General features: G+C 32.7%; 1 protein-coding gene and 1 long non-coding RNA gene across 7 annotated transcripts in view; both read right to left on the bottom strand.

The window, feature by feature from the left end:
* UBR3 (ubiquitin protein ligase E3 component n-recognin 3) overlaps positions 1 to 17,196 on the bottom strand; it is a 241,425-nt gene that overhangs the window by 53,819 nt on the left and 170,410 nt on the right. For 4 of the 6 annotated variants that reach the window (XM_045480143.1, XM_045480144.1, XM_045480145.1 and 1 more), the window contains 2 exons: positions 12,930 to 13,015; positions 1,723 to 1,828 (listed from right to left, as the gene is read on the bottom strand). In XM_045480143.1, coding sequence (XP_045336099.1) covers positions 1,723 to 1,828; positions 12,930 to 13,015 — 192 coding nt within the window. Of the gene's footprint in view, positions 1 to 1,717; positions 1,829 to 10,220; positions 10,325 to 12,929; positions 13,016 to 17,196 lie in introns of those variants that run through there. The other 2 variants (XR_006712948.1, XM_045480147.1) reach the window with 2 other exon arrangements.
* LOC123599054 lies at positions 5,060 to 7,865 on the bottom strand. Its single transcript, XR_006712949.1, has 2 exons — positions 5,387 to 7,865; positions 5,060 to 5,276 (listed from the first exon to the last, which is right to left on the bottom strand). It is a non-coding gene; the product is annotated as an uncharacterized LOC123599054 (long non-coding RNA).

Here is a 17,196-nt window from a genome sequence, read left to right as displayed (position 1 = left end):
TGATCTCTAAATACCATTTCCCATTAAAAGGAACTACATAGAGGATTGGCTGATTCCAGGTATAGAGTGTAAAATATACAAAATAAGCCTAGGTTATTGTGCCAGAAAACAAGGATATTATCAAAGACTACTTGGATCATATTGAAGTCCAACAGCCATCCTAAAGGGATTCTCAATAACCTAAAAGGGAGCAATATATATCTCTTCAAATTGGGTGTTTTTGCTTTCTTTGGATAAATACCTAGAAGCAGAATTGCTGAATCATATTTTTAATTTTGAGGAACCTCCATAGTGGCTGCACCAATTTACATTCCCACTAACAACGTGTGAGGGTTTCCTTTTTTCCACATTCTCACCAACACTAGGGAAAAGATATATGCACCTCTATGTTCAGTGCAGCATTATTTATAATAGCCAGGATATGGAAGCAACCTAAGCATCCATCAATAGATGAATGGATAAAGAAGATGTGATATATACATACAACGTACTATTACTCAGCCATAAAAAAAGAATGAAATCATGCCATTTGTGACAACATGGATGAACCTAGAGGGTATTACACTAAGTGAAATTAAGTCAGAAAGACAAATAATGTATAATCTCACTCATATGTGGAATCTAAAAAACAAAACAGACAAAACAAAAGAGAAACAGATTCAGATACAGGAAACAAACTAGTGGTTACCAAAATGGGGAGGAGTTGGGGATGGGCAAAATAGGTGAAGAGGATTAACAGATACAAACTTCCAGTTATAAAATAAGTCATGGGGATGTAATATACAGCATAGGGACTAGAGTCAATAACACTGTAGTAACTCTGTATGGTGACAGATGGTAACTAGACTTACCATGGAGATCATTTTGTAATGTACAAAAATACTAAATTTCTATGATGTACACATAAAACTGATAGGATACAGTATGCCAATTATACTGTAATAAAAATAAGATAAAATAAAATAGAATAAAATAAAATAAAATAAAATAAAATAAAATAAAATAAAAATTAAAGAAGAATGAAAAGAATGGCTGAAATGGAGTGAACACATCAAACATATAAAAATTATGAGATCACCAAATAAATAGCCACAACTTATTGGTCACCACTGGAAGTTGCTAGGGCATCAACTCGTATCTTTGAAAATTTATAAACTGGGAAAAATCATGCATTCATCCTGCCAAACTATATTTCAGGGTAACCAAATAGCTGATATGATATGGAAAAGTTTCCCTTTATTAAAAAAACATTCCTAGCTAATAAATCAGAATTGAAGTTTTTTTGTTTTGTTTTTTAAAATCACTATTTTGAAGCACCTAATAAAATACCAGATTTAGGCAAGAATCATCAGGGGTTACAAAAATCACTGGGTAGAAAGCTGATGGAAAACTTTACAATAAATAAAGGGATCAGACTAAGGTTATCTGAATCAATAATCAATTCTGACATAAAAAGACAGGCAATCAGCCTTTGTGTACCTCCATTCAAACTTTTTAACTGCATACAAATCAACAAGAGTCTTTATAGGACTTTCCCATTTGGTGTGAATTTTTATGCAATTTTTACAGAGTGTATAATGATAAACCATTGTTTATTTTTAATATATCTCTATGTTTAATAAGGAAAATTTACATATTCATAGAGAATTTTAATCCTATTTTAATACTTAACTATTTTTCAAAAACAGTTTTAATTGACTTTAATCTTTTGATAATACTTACTGTGAATTCATCTCTTCTACTAATTGTGTAAGCTTTCTCCAGGGATTATACTCAGAATCAATGCTATAAAGCCGCATGTGCAAGGCTAATACATGGAACAGCTGATCTAAATAAATTGAAGAAAAAGTAATTAGAAAGTTCACACAATTCTTTCAGAACAAAATTCAAACAAAACTTCTAGCTAATTTGTGTGGAAATATTTCCCATCCTTATAATGATAATTCACCAACTTTAAGTACCGACTATTTTATACTCTCTTTTAAGGTAAACTCTGACATATATCTCTCTAGTATCTTTTGGAATATGGACTATCCTTATGTTCAATCTTAATACAGGAATGGTTTGTTTTCCTCATCTCCTATCACAGACCTACTTTTTCTTGGCTTATGCTTCAGACTTGACAACTTGTACTTCTTACTCTTGTGGTCGCCTCCTTGGTGTTATCTTTGATATCCTACCCTGAGTCCTACTCCACCCACATAAATCACTGTTAGGTGAAATTCTGTTCACTTAGTATCTTTCCCCAAATCCTCGTTAGACTGAATTGTGACTTCATCATCTTTTGATTCAACATGAAGAAAAAAACTGAAATAATATTATTTAGCAGAACTAATCCAGCTGTTTTCATTTCTTCTATCTAAACCATAACAATAATCCATAATTCTTAGCTTTCAACAAACTTTGGTTTAAAAATTTAAAATTATGCAGAAGAAAATCTGAAATTTTGTTTTCATATAAGGCCTTTTTTTTGGTGGTAAAAATGACAAGGAATGGGTTAGAGTATTCTGCCATAAATATTCAAAAACATGTAAATCAAAAGTCATTTTTTAGAAAATCAGATAATACTTTTTGACATGTAACTGAATCTAATTCTTAAAACCAGACAGGATGAAAAGCCAAATAACACAAGCATATTGTTGCCACTTACTCTCTAAATTAAAACAATCAAAACTGAACAAGATTTTGTTTCTCTGAGCAACTGACTTAGAAATCAACTAGATTTTAGATTCATTTAAGATCCATCAATATAATTCTTATGGGGGGGGGGGTGCTGTGCAGTAGTAATAGGAATAATAGTAGTAGTTGTCTTGGGAAGCTTTTGTAAAAGACATAAGAGAGCTGTAAGATGAAAGTAAATGTTCCACTCTGTAGGGCATGAAGAGGAAATGGGAGGTGGGGAACTGAATCTTAACACTCTATACACACCTTTAAGTTTCAATCTGACCTCTCTATAACAATCAGAAGAATATAAATACCTTAACCTGCTTCACTCCTGTCTATAGGTCAATGTATAGTATAAATCCTCTCTTAAAATTTCTTCATCCTATTAATAGCCAACATTAGCTGAGTATTTATTACATGCCAAGCACTCAATTACTTTCACAAAAATTCTACCAGGTAGGTAATATTGTTACCCCCAGTTTTGAGACCAGTTAAGTTTCCCAAATCTCCAATTTTTCCAGTAACTTTATTCCACTAATAGCATTGACAACAGGGATGTTTTTAGCAGAGAAATAAAATGATGAAGATATATTGGTCATTTTATTTCACTTCAATTACACATAAGAGATTGTTTTTTACCAAGTACATAATTTATAATCTAAAAAGGGTCTAAAACCTACAAGTGTTTTTTTAAGAAAACACCTAAATTCCTCTAGCAGAAAAATATTAACTCAAATTGCAAAGTGGTGGGTTTTACAATCTTTTTATATAAGTGCTAACTGAATCAAAGGGCTCTTTTTAAAATTTCCTTTCAAGATCAAAGTCAATTACCTTAAAGTTTATCTGATTTAATCAAAAGTATAAGCGTTACAATTTTACTAAGTTATTTTACACTGAAACCATGGCTGGCACAGCAATAATGTTGCAATCCAGGTATTTTCCCAACCTCTACCATTAATTAAAGAAATACAAATGTTGAAGGAAACATTTCCATTTTCTTCTATTCCCTCATTTCTACCAATGAGGAAGTTGGCCCAGAGAAAGGAAGAAGCCTGCCAGATCACCCTAATACTGGAAAAGCTAAGAATTCAAGATTTGCTACTTCCTTGTTATTTCTAACAGAGTTCTCCTTGGGGGTTTACAATTAAAAGAAAAATACAAAATTCCTTTTCTAACACATACACACCCCTTTCCATTCCTATGAAAAACTGATATCGTAACCCTGAGGAATCTTCTAAAGCTATTAATACAATATATAATAATAGTCTTTGGTACTGATTTTAACTAGAGCTGAAGAATATCTAACGAGGTACATCTACCTTTGAAAACTAGAAACTGCAGATAACTTCAGTAGCAAACAGAAAATTGGTCAAATAACAATCAATACCTTTCACTATTCATTGTGTGTTTTCAAAATTTAGTCTGAGGGCTATCAGTAAGAATAAACTCACTTATCAGCAAAATGAGCTCTTACACTAAAACACAAATGACAGTAGAAAACTTAGGATAAAGAGAAATTATGATCATAATCAAAAAGTTAAAAACTAAAAATAATGGGAAAATGTTTCTTAAAGTTAAAATAAGTAATCTCTAGACCCTATATGGGGCTCAAACACACAACCCCAAGATCAAGAGTCACATCTTCCTCTGACTGACCCAGCCAGGTACCCCAGTGGGAAAACATTTTAAATACCAACTATTTGTATGATACTTTAAAAGCTGAAAAATAATTTTATCAAGAAATCATATTATTAAAATCTTGAATAACAATAGCAAAAAGAATAGATAATGTCTTTTTTGGAATGACATGTTTTAAAGTTATAAAGTTAGACCTACACTTATAAGAGTTTTGGAAATGAGAAACATCATTAAATTTATTTAGATGTGTGCTATGATTTCAACATATGTATAGGAGGCACCACTGTCTAATAGGAGCCAGGAAGTCCTAGATTTGAATCCAAACTCTGTACTGATCACATGTCCTTGGACAAAAGACCTTAGTTTTATTATGTGTAAAATGGGAATAATACCACCTTTCTGGCCTGGTATATAGCAATAAAAATAAATAATAGTATATATCTGTAGTGTAGATAGCTGTGCTTATATACATGTATATACATACATAGGTTTCAAGAATAAATTATAAATAATAAGTTTAATATTTATAAACTTGAGAATATTACAACTAAAATTAGAAATCATAATATTACAAACATCAGGTCTCCACATAAAACTACCACTCCACAAAAAATATTTATTTTGGTGCTACTTTTGGTAATACTCATCTCTGGTTCTCCCCCAGTTCCTTCTCAGTTACTTTTACGTGTTCTTCCTCTGTTAAACCTAAAAGACAGCCTTCTCCATAAGAAAAGAAAAAGGAGCCCTTCTTAGTTTCCTTTCCCTCTCATTCTGCACATACTACTTCATCAAATTCAACTTCCATGTCTACTTATAAGTTTACAATACACAAATTTCTCTAGCATTTCAATGTTCAACAGCACCACAAAATCAATATATCAAAAAATGAACTGATTATATAGGTCAATGTTCGTCTGGGCTGCAATGTTCAGTTCCTCTCATAATCCCTATTTGGGGGAATGACATCACTGCCCCTGCAAACATAAAAAAAATAAATAAAAAATAAATAAAAATAAATAAATAAAACACCAAAAACTTGGGGAGTCAAATCCCATGTCCTTGCCCTCCATAGCCAACTGATTACCAATCCTATTGGTTCTGCCTCCTATGATCCATCCTCTTCTGCTTCACTCCACCGCTATTATCATTTCACAAATGGATTACTCAACAGAGTGCTCATTCAGGTTCATTTTGTTTCACTCTCTCCTGATCCCTGTAAACAATAAGTCTATCATATTATCTCATAACTGGTTGGTGAACCACTGAAGGAATAGGTATCGAAAGCCTTTCATGAGCTAAGCCCTATCTTTTATTTACCCTTCTCTCCTCTCTTTCCTTTCCAAGTATTCCCCAATGTGTCATATTGTCTTATTCCGTCTCTGCAAGCTCTTCTCTTAGTCTAGAATAGTATCTTTTTGGGCTCCAGGCAAATTGATTTCTCTTTCAAGAACAAGTTCAAGTGCTCCTCTGTAAAATGTTCTCTAATACCACAACTGAGACAAATGTAATCATCCCCTGCTTTATACATTCTCTATACCTTAACTCCATTTTCTCTTCTTATATAGTCCTGTAATTATTTTTCACGTTTTTCTCTATTAATGGTGAGAGCGCTCAGAAAAAGACAACTGTGTCCTTTCTTCTCTGTACTTTTTAGGCTAGCACAGTGCTTGTCACATAATAGGATTTTGTTTAAGTATGCTGAATATTGTGTGAATAAATCAACAATCATACAAAAAAACATAGTATGATATAAGCATAAAATTCATGAAGGATTTTTACTTTCCTTTCCTGTTGTAATGACACACTGGCTCAGTAACCAAGAAGAATGCCAATTAATCAGTCCTAATTTTATTGCCCCAAAGAGACTGACCTTTCAACTCTAACTACTAGCGCAATGCTTAACCTACTTGCTCCCACCATCTTCTTCCCTATGTTGGTTACTCTGACAACTCAACTGGGAGAAAAAATTCTATTTTCTCCAATACCTAACCAAATTCTTTGTAATCGTGACAAGTCTAAAGTATTATAATGTGCTTAATCACAATACAGACATGTCCTCACCAAAGCAGAAAACACCCTGAAAGACTGGTTTGTCCTTAACACACACACACACACACACACACACACACACACACACACCCTATGATTTAATTATAAGAGCTCTCAGCTGGAACAAAAAGGTAAGCTTTAACAATCCCTTCTATCTTTATCAATATTAAAGTAACTAGTAATCTAAAACTGGTAGATTATTTCTTAGTGGAGTTCATGTCATTAAACAAATATGTACTAAAGAGTTGTCCTAAAGACTTTTATAAATTGGTTCCATTTTAAATTGTACCACTGTTAAAATTTACCTAAGGTAAACTTATCTGGGTCTACATTTTGGATCATTCAAGATTTTAGTAGTATCAGTGCAGCCATCACTGATGAAATAATTGTCAATGAAAAAGAATCTCAATTAATCAAATGACTCTCTGAATTACCATAAGGAAAAAAAAATCCCAATTTCTCTGTAATTGACCAATCAAAGTGAAGAAACGATTCTGACCAATTTATCCAAGGTGAATGTAATAGGTGTGGGTAAATTCCTCTCATAGCTGAATCAGCTAATCCTGGTTCCTCTACACACCCCTGAGAAATTAGCCATAGAAAGATGGGAGATGGCTCTTCAAATGAAGTCTGGGTACAACTCTAAGAAGAAGGGAAGATTTGCAGCTTTGATTCCCAAGAAACAGGAGATTCATGCCATGGGTGACAGGAGCTGACTCATCTTTCCCCATCCCACTCCCCACCACTCCAGGCAAGGCAGGGCAGGGAATAGAGTGGCAGTCATGGTAGGAATTTTAGAGGGTTAAGAAAAAAAGTTATAATAATAATAACTTTTTATATATAGACTTCAGTTTTATACATAAACTCTATTTTAGTGTATATGTATATATACATAGCATGTATATATATACTTTCAGTTTTATCTATTACCATCTGATCCTTAAATTAACTGTGACAGATACGTTAGCACAGCTATCATCATCTCCATTTCCACAATAAGGTAAAAAATTAGGTGACTTTCCTAGAGTACAAAAGATAACAAACAGGACTAGAATCCGGATCTTCTAACTCGAATCCAGTGCTCCTTCCAGCACTATATCCTATAAAGGCACATGGAAATTTGGGGGTAAAGTAGCAGAGCTTTGCTTACTTAGGGGAGGTTTTATTCCACCATATGAGTCTGGAAAAATGCAGAGGAAAAAAGCTATCTTCAGTACCCCACTGCTTTCCATGCTGTGTGTTCCTCTACTGCCTCCTGGAGTTCCTATTTCTCCACTCCAGGGCACACTACACCATCATTCTTTGGCCGGTCACCTCAAGTATCACAACATTAGTATTAATTTCATCACACTGTTTTCCTTCTACTTTTAAGGTTTAGATGACTAGCAGCTTCCCCCTTCACATTTACATCATTGCTTGGAACAATATGGGGAGAGGCACCAATGTGCTTCCAAACGTAGGTAATCATAGGAAAGGTAAAGAAAAAAAGCTGGTTCTTAGGACTCTCAATTTCCTCTTACCAAAAAGGACATGCTCCATGAATCCCGGTCTAATTTGAACATCTCATTTAAAACTGAGGGGCAGGGGTTCTAATCATACTGCAGAAGAAAGAAGCTGCCCTGCCCTAAGCCTAACAAGGTCTCAGGGCTCCTAAGCCCTGATAGTGGACATTATTATCTGTGGTACCTAGTTCCTGGAATACACAAATTGGAATACACAAATCATAAATGCAGTAAGGCCTGACTATGCTGCCACAAAGCACAGAACCTTCAGAAAGACCTTAAAGAATAAAGCCACTCCTCTTAGCTCTGATTCTCAAGCCCCACTCTTATCCCTCTAATCCAGGTCTCCCCAGACCAACAATGTATTTTGTTCCCAATAGATAAACTATATCAACCTTTGGGAATAAATCCTATTCTGATCTTCTCATCTCCAGGTCAACAGAACATCTGTTAAGTCCTTTAAAAAAATTAAAGGACTTATATATTGAGTTCTTACAACAATCTTCTGGTTGGGTACTATGAACAAAAAGAATTCATGAGGTAAAACAGCTTGTTCCCAAATCATCTGCCTATTTTATTCATAAAGAATAGAATCAGGAGGCAATTTTCACATTTCTATATTAATTTGTACATTTTGACTGTTATGATTTGGTAGCCAAATTTTCCTCTTGTTATGGAATAACAGAAAGAACAAGAGTTGTGATTCAATCTATTTGTAGAATTCATAATTTTTAAGTCTAAGAATAGACCTTAATAAGCTATAGATATCAGAATTTTACCACTGTTAAAGAATGAGGTCAGACTACTTTGGAGGAATTTTGTAATCTTAACCAACAATATCTTTGTGTAGTCTTACTGTAAGATGAAATTAACATTAAATCATTCTTCCTAATTCATTCTTTGAGCAATTAGAATTATTTCAAGTTGCCTGCACACATTTAAGCTGGATTGCTTTCTATGAATAACAAACACAGGGGCAGTTATTCACCATATGCATCATTTCTTGATGAGATCATATATCAAAATTAAGTTAGACTCCCCAGTGAAAATGTCAAAGCAAGGGTTTGCCATAATTTCACCTAACTACAGTTTAATTTTTAATATAAACTGTGGCTTCTTAAATGACAGTAATATAAAGTCTCAGACCCAAAGATATGGAAAGATGTTGTTTACCTAAAGATAAATACTTTTAAAAACTATCCCAAATATTAATAATTTACCAACTGACACCTCTTCCCTTTACTCCTAGCCCAGCCAGTGGTTTCAACAATTTCTACCTAAGAAATACACTAAGATCATCATGGCAAAAAAGTGTTGAAATCCTGTGAACCTCACTGGACTCTGAGCTCTGTATGTACTTTTGAATCACTTGAATGAAGAAATAAACCAATTTTAATAAAACATTATTCTTAATTAAAAGTTATGCCTTCAATTTTTGCATCCGCTTTGTCCTACATCTGCTGCTAATGAAACTGGTGGTACTTATCAGCATATATACCAATTTGCAACAAAAATCCTAAATTCACTCATCTTTTACAGTCTTGTTCAAATGCCACGTCTACCAAAAGCTTCACTGATTTATCATCTAGATATGATCCCAAGCCTCCAAATTCCCTAGAACTTTATCCATGTCCCTCTTTAGAACTGAACACTTTCTGGGGCGCCTGGGTGGCTCAGTCGGTTAAGCATCCGACTTCGGCTCAGGTCATGATCTCGCGGTCCGTGAGTTCGAGCCCCACGTTGGGCTCCGTGCTGACACCTCAGAGCCTGGAGCCTGTTTCAGATTCTGTGTCTCCCTCTCTCTCTCTGACAGTCTCCCATTCGTGCTCTGTCTCTCTCTGTCTCAAAAATAAATAGACGTTTAAAAAAATTTTTTTTAATTAAAATTAAAATAAAAAAATAGAATTGAACACTTTCTATCTTATAATTAATTATCTAGACAGTCTTATCTGCTAAATACAAGGTCCTCAATGCCTGACCTTCCAGTTGATAAACAGGAGGTCCAGAACTCTGATCCAGAAATCAGGAGCAGAGCTGTATGTGGGAACTGATGCAGATACCAGGAGTAAGAAGGAACCAGCCAGCAAACTGGTGAAAAATAAAAGGAAAACCAGCTGGTATTCAAAGAAGAAGGAATCAGGACTTGAGAAAATATCTGAAGCGGTGGCCCCAAACAAAAACAGGAATCACAGTGAAAGGTTAACAAAAGAAAACAGGAGACAAAATAATAGGAGTGTTAGCAGGTAGAGCCTGGAAAGATTCCAAGGCAACAGTATTCAGTAAGATGTCCTTAACTAAGCCCATGAGTAAAAGTTCTTAAAGGTTCTGTGCCTTTTGGTACAATTAAGGGCAAGGGATATGTCTTACATAACTGAATTTAGAGTCAGAAGAGGTGGGTTCAAGTGCAAGCTCTGATATTTTCCAGCTGTATGACTTGGCAAGGCAATCACTTTGAACTTCAGTTTCCTTTTCTATGAAAAAGAGATAACACCTATTTCACATGGTCATTCTAAAGACTAAATAATTTATGTGAAAGTACTTCATAAACTTTAAAACTACAAATGTGAGGTATTATTAAAACACCATAGTACTCTGCTTTGTTAATTAATTTTGCTCATTTTTTACTTCAGAAAATTTCCCAGATACATATGTAGGAATGAACTTTTATTATGATTGGGTACTGGCCATTTTACCCCAATGCTTAAAAATGTAGAATATGTAAGCATTGAATGGCATTGTTCCACTACAATTTTATTTCTCAACATAAATGTAGCCAGTAATATTTTATACTTTTATTGTTATGGAAAGAACAATCTTTTCCCCCCTCAACTCCTGCCTGTGTGTGTGTGTGTGTGTGTGTGTCCGTTCATAATTATCTATCAGGCATTTTACAAGCTATTCCAGATGAAATATATTAACTCTTTTCTTGACTAATCTTCAATTTTATCAGGAAGGTGTAATGGAACACCATTCCAAAGTGTAAGTTCCATACCATTTGCTTAATTAGTGAAGCATTTTCTTACTCTTTCCCCAAAATATTACGGGATCAAAAAGACACTTTAAAAATGTGATATTTAAAAAGTTAACAGAGAACAATAAATGGAAATAAGAAAATACTGACTTAAAAGGAGTCTCTAGAGAAAAGACGGAATTTTTGTTTAATAATACCATTAACATTCTACTGGAAAATGAAAAAATGAAATATTTGATCTAAGGTCCTAAGACACACCATCATCTTAAGTTTGAGTTTGAGTTAAGCTTGTGTAAATAACATTTGCAAAACAGTGGGATTTTATACAACATAAAATATATTCTACATTAGGATAAATAATGCATAAGCAACTGAACAATAAATCATATGGCAAGTAAAAATAAAAACCATCATGTTGTACAACCTTAATATATAGAATTGTATACAATATAATTTGTCAATCATACTTCAAGAAAGCTGGGGGAATGAAGGACTAACATAAATCAGAAGAAGAAAAAGAAAAACCAAAAATAGTATTGATTTTTTATTTAGGATGTTCATGACCTTTTCTTTATTGGCACATTATAATCTCTTATTCATTAAAGGGGAAAATAAAAAGAAAGTGGAGGTAACTATCAATTTAATAATTTAAACTAAAATTAAGGATGATAACTGAAGTGGATGCTGCTAGAATTTTACTACTAGTTTTAAGATTCTGAATAAATTCATTATTTACAAGTCTCTGGATAAATTTAAGTACCTCAGAGGGGAAAAAATGAAGTAGAGCTTTTGAACATAAAACTGAAATTCCTTTACTAAATACTTTCTAATATGACAGTTTCTGGAACACTATTGATGCCAAACATCATTTAAGAATAAATTAATAAGAAAAAATAATCTGAATAAGTGAACTTATAGTTTTTGCTAATTCAAACAGTCCAGAAACTAAAACTCTTATGTACCAACAACTTCTCCTTTAAAACATAATACTAAATCACCTGGTACAGTAGGGTTTAAATACATACAAAAGTCAATAAATACTATTCAGTAACAAATAACTTCCAAAATCTTACATTTCTAGGAATCAAGTGATAACCCAAAACATCAAAATCTAATACAACTAGTAAGAATTTTAAAAGTAACTCAGTTGAAATTTCACATAAATTTGTACCTTTATGTTAAAATTTTCAAGATGGTTTTGATCAGTCCTTCGAAATCATACCAAAATCACATATATGTATATTTTTTACAATAACATGCATATATTTTTGAAACCTATGTGTTGATAATTTTTAATAAACTACTAATATTTTTTAGCATTTAAGAAAACACATTCATTTTTCAAAGAATACATTAGATATTTTAAACAATTTTTATTTCCTGTGCTGATGACATTAGGTAACATTTTAACTCCAGTGATTGGGAAAGAATAATTGGCTGTACATGACATTCAGTAACATTACTCCTATTATTCACATTAATTCTCTGACTAAATAGTGATAGCATCAAAACCATACTCATGAAAAATGTACTTTAAGTATGAAACGACACTTCTCTCAAATTTACCCTTACAAAAAGTAATGAAAAATCATGCTCATTTCATAACATAAAGTATATTCATAAATAAAAGCAAGCATCCACAATTTTATATAGTGTAATGTCCACATCAAAATAGAGTGCAAATGCCTTCATTAACAGCAGCACTGTGTATGACAGAAATCTGTAGGCAACACAAATTAACTTGTAAAAAGATTTTCTTAAATCCAGACAATGTAAAACTTCTTTAAAAGAATTTGTTTGAAGACAATTTTTTATAGCTGAGACATTGTTTTATTTTTGAGCCCCTGTAAATCTGATCTATTGGTATGGCATTTATTTACTAAGTACTCATAGTATAGGAAGAGATAAATATTCATATGATTCTTTAAAGTACAAGATAAACCATTTAAAGCGTATAATCACCATTAAAACTGATTATATGGAACATAAGAATGTGAAAATACATCAAAAGACCACTTTGCCTGCAGAGGCTTTTCAGAAATGACATAATTAAAAATGTTTTTAAAATAAAAATGGTTTTAAATTTAGCTCTGTTTACTACTTACTTAAACAAGACCTTTTGCCAGCTGTGCTTGCACCACCTGAACACAAATTGCCTCCCCGATGAATTAACTCAAGCTCCAAATTGGTTCTGTAAGTAAAGCATTAAAATAGAACTCAATTAGGCTGAAGCAATACTTTTTAATTTGTTTTATTGATATGTCTGAATCAACCTAAATAATGAAGTTCTTCAACTTTATTATTTGCCAAAGAATAGTTTATGTAATACCCATAATAATATTTTATCTGATATTTATAAATAAAAAGGGATCTGTAGTTCTGGACCCTGGCTACCTGAATGCCACAACAAGATATATCTGAGTAGCAAATGAAAATTAAAAGAAAGAAAGAAAGAAAGAAAGAAAGAAAGAAAGAAAGAAAGAAAGAAAGAAAGAAAGAAAGAAAGAAAGAAAGAAAGGAAGGAAGAAAGAAAGGAAGAAAGAAAGAAAGAAAGTTTATCTATATTTATATGTTCATATTTATAACCTGCAAACTGCACACATCACGATGTAATTGCGGCAAAATCCCAAATGTTGGCAAATACTAAAAACTAGGCCTTAAGGAAAGCAACAGCAACACATTTCATAAACCTGCACATGAATGTGATGAAGGAGTTTGTACCCAACTGTCAGCCACTGAATAGGTGGTTACTGCCATATAAAACACAAGGGCATACCAACTTTTCTATCGGAGAAACGGTTATCACTCACTGGAGCTTAGATAGTATCTAGAATTCAATATTAAAATCACTAACATCAAAGTGGCTATGAACAACACATATAATTAACAACAGTCTCTTCTATGGACTTCTAAAATCACAGTTTTATAAAGTACATTGTATAACTACTGACACTGCTAAACATTGATAATGTTCATATAGATCTGCAATTATTATATATTTAGCAATTATTAGCTTACAGAATAATAATAGTTAAACTGACATTTCAAAAATCAAATTGTTTACTCAAAAACAAGAAAATAAAATAGCCAGTGAATCTTGCCAGAATAATAAATGAAAATCTGAGTGATAAAATGTGTGTATTTTTACTTCAACAGTATTAATAAACTTAAACACACCTTTATTTGTCACAACTAAAATTGAATAAATTTATATCCAAGATATGCATTTGACACTAATAGTGAGATATCCCCATCTCAAAAAAAAAAAAAAAAAAAAAAGGTAAAATTTCAAGCTTACTCTGTAAATGAATTCAAGGAAGAGTATTATCCTATTTTACTTAAAACAAAACAGTTTGAACTGGTTTGGGTTGTATTTTAAAGACAGAATGTTGTGAAACATTATTTTCATATATGTACATATAAATGCAAACTGTTAAATTCATATTCCTAAGTCTGTACATTTGCCACCCATTTCTAAAGGAATGCTTTAATCCTCTCTACTGGGGTGGGGGAAAAGCAATTTAACATTGATAATGTTCCTGCTCAGAGCTCCATCTGGTTGCTGCTGATAAGGGCATCTGTGTGACAAGGGAATTTTCCACCCTTCAGGCGATTTGCATTGCTCACTGAACTTCTAAAAACCTACCAGCAAGGAAGCAGGGACAAGGATTTCATATTAGTGGACAGAAAGCGAGCGGAGACCAGCATGTGTTCCTTCATCAAGGGAATATAAATGAGATCAATATATTTTGTTTTCACAAATCTTCTGTTGCCTAATCTGTAGAAAAAAATTAATGGCTATATTCTCTTATAAAAACTAAGATTTCCTAGATTGTACTTTTAAAAGAGCTAACCAGAAACATGATCAATTCTTACAAACGAATGTCAGAACCAGAATGTCAACTTTTATTTCAGCATAGTTTGCAAAAATATTCATTAAAATATAAATAAGAGAACAGAATTCAATCATCAAATAAAATACCTTAAAGGATGACAAACATGTTACCAGGAAGTTGATTTTAAAGACTACTTGAAAGAAAACTACTAAATGTAATTAATCATTTCGGATTATGGTTGGAAAATCTCCTGAACAACATTCCTCTGACATTTAAAAAAAAAAAAAAAAAAAAGCCACACACACACACACACACACACACACAAAGCCCCACCTACCCAAAACATTAGTATCATGTAATAATCTAGGACTTTAAAAATCAATATGTAAGAGACCCTAACCCTCAGCTTTTCCTTATTTCATTTACATCAAAACTGGTCCTTTAACACTTGCTAGAGAAAAGAACATACAAACATGTCACGTGCCCCATATTTGATTTTCCCTCACTGTTGAAAATCCCAACACGATATTCTGTCTCTGCCCTCCTGAATGGATGACATAAAGATTGTTCTCAGAGAAAAGTAGATTCTACTTTCTATATTTCTAACACACATCCATTAGTTTGGAAAGAAAAAAATGAATTAAAATATCTCTGTATCTGAAACAATAATGAGAAAGATTGCTTCAAGCCTACCTTGGTGTCCACCTACATATACCACATAAAAACTCCAACTATGCTCCAGCTTCTTTTTGCATGACCAAGGTCTGCTTTCCAAACTTGCATCCTCCTCCACCCTCCTTTGGCACTAATTTCAATTTTTAAAGCAATAATTTGAAAAACAAATGCGTGTATACACATGCACACACAGAGACACTCAAACACACACTGGTATAGTGTGGGTTCAAGGCCTGAGCCTACCCCTTACTGGTTGAACAAGTGACTCAATTTCTCAGAGAAAAAAATACCTTCATCCATACCATAGCTTATATTATACAAGACTCAGCTCAAGCTCTACCTCCTTCAGGAGTCAGGGAGAACTAATTCCTTTATCTTGGGACAGGAAAGAAGCATTTCCATATACTTTATATTTCAATTTGTTCATCTTCCCTTCTCAAGTTCTACAGCACTTTTTCAATATGATATTTTTTAAACAAACTGTATTGTTTTATACAGATTGATATATATTCATTCTGTCTCTCCAACCACATTGTAAATTCCTGGAGAGCAGGGATCATTTCAGATAAAGCTTCTAAATCCCTGATGGTACACAGCAAAATGCTCAAAAACACCTTAGGAACTGGTAACCTCTTTGTTTTGGTATATAACCAATGATAAGAGTCTCTTATCCCTATAGTTTATTCTTTCTTTTGCTGACCCTTCCTTCTACTTCCTTAAATCCAGCAGTGAAACAGAAAAAAAAAGGGGGGGGGGGTGGTTATTATCAAATAAATTTTGGTTTTAAAATGGATAATATGGTATGTTAGCAAGCATTCCTTTTATTTTGAACATAATTCGTTGATAAAGTTTAAAATTATGCAACTAATGTGTAAAGCAAGGTGCACTCACTCTATGGAGCAGTTTGCCCACTGTGACTTAAAGATGTCTCTCCATCTACATCTCAGCTACTCATGTTTCATCTTTCCGTGTTTCTTGCTATATATATACAGGCTAAATGCTACTCACCAATACTTCTAGGCTATGTGTAACTTGAGTCCAAAATCCTTGGAAAAATCTATTACTAAAATTAGTGTCATTTATTGTTTCAATAAAGAAATAATGAATTGGTATTTAAGTGAAGAAAGCTTTCTTCCCCAAATTAACTTTCCATAATCCATCTGAATGACTGACATTTGCAACAGACCATTTTTTGGAAATACAATAAAACTTGAATATAGTAATTCTGATTAATTTTAATGTAACAGAAAGATATTATTCCAACAATTTCTTCTCTACTGCCCTCAAAAAAATCCTCCAAGGCTGCTTTACCATGCAAATAAAATGAAAAACAAAGAAATAATGTATTGCCTTACAAAAAAAAATCTCTAAAACAATTAAAATCCACAGTTTTATAGGCTACTTTACCACTGGATGTATTTTGTTCCTAAACATCAAAAAAATTTAAGTTCCCTAAAGAGCAAACTAAATTACTCATTCAGTGGGAAGAAATTCAGCTCTGGGAAACAGGGCTGCAGTCCATTTAAATTACTAATGTCAAATACAAATAAATGTGCACATTCTAATGAATTATACATTTAAGAATCACAATATTTAATTTAAAAGTTAAGTAATTCAAATAAGTATTTCTAAATACTTAAACATTTAAACATTTTAAATATTGCTAAACATTTTAATGTCTACCTTTTAGGCATGAAAATAATCATAATCTATAATCATATGTATTTATGAAATGAGGTTATATGCTAGGCATAAGTTATTTATAAAGACCTGGTTTCATACTTTGAAAAAATTACATTAAGACACAAAACTTACAATATACTTTTTTCCTTCAATTTGTGTTTTTGTTAATTTTTTTAAT

The sequence above is a fragment of the Leopardus geoffroyi genome, chromosome C1, assembly GCF_018350155.1.
Source record: "Leopardus geoffroyi isolate Oge1 chromosome C1, O.geoffroyi_Oge1_pat1.0, whole genome shotgun sequence".
Lineage (NCBI taxonomy): Eukaryota > Metazoa > Chordata > Mammalia > Carnivora > Felidae > Leopardus > Leopardus geoffroyi.
Note: the sequence above shows the minus strand (reverse complement) of the source record. Positions and strands in the feature narration are given on the sequence as shown.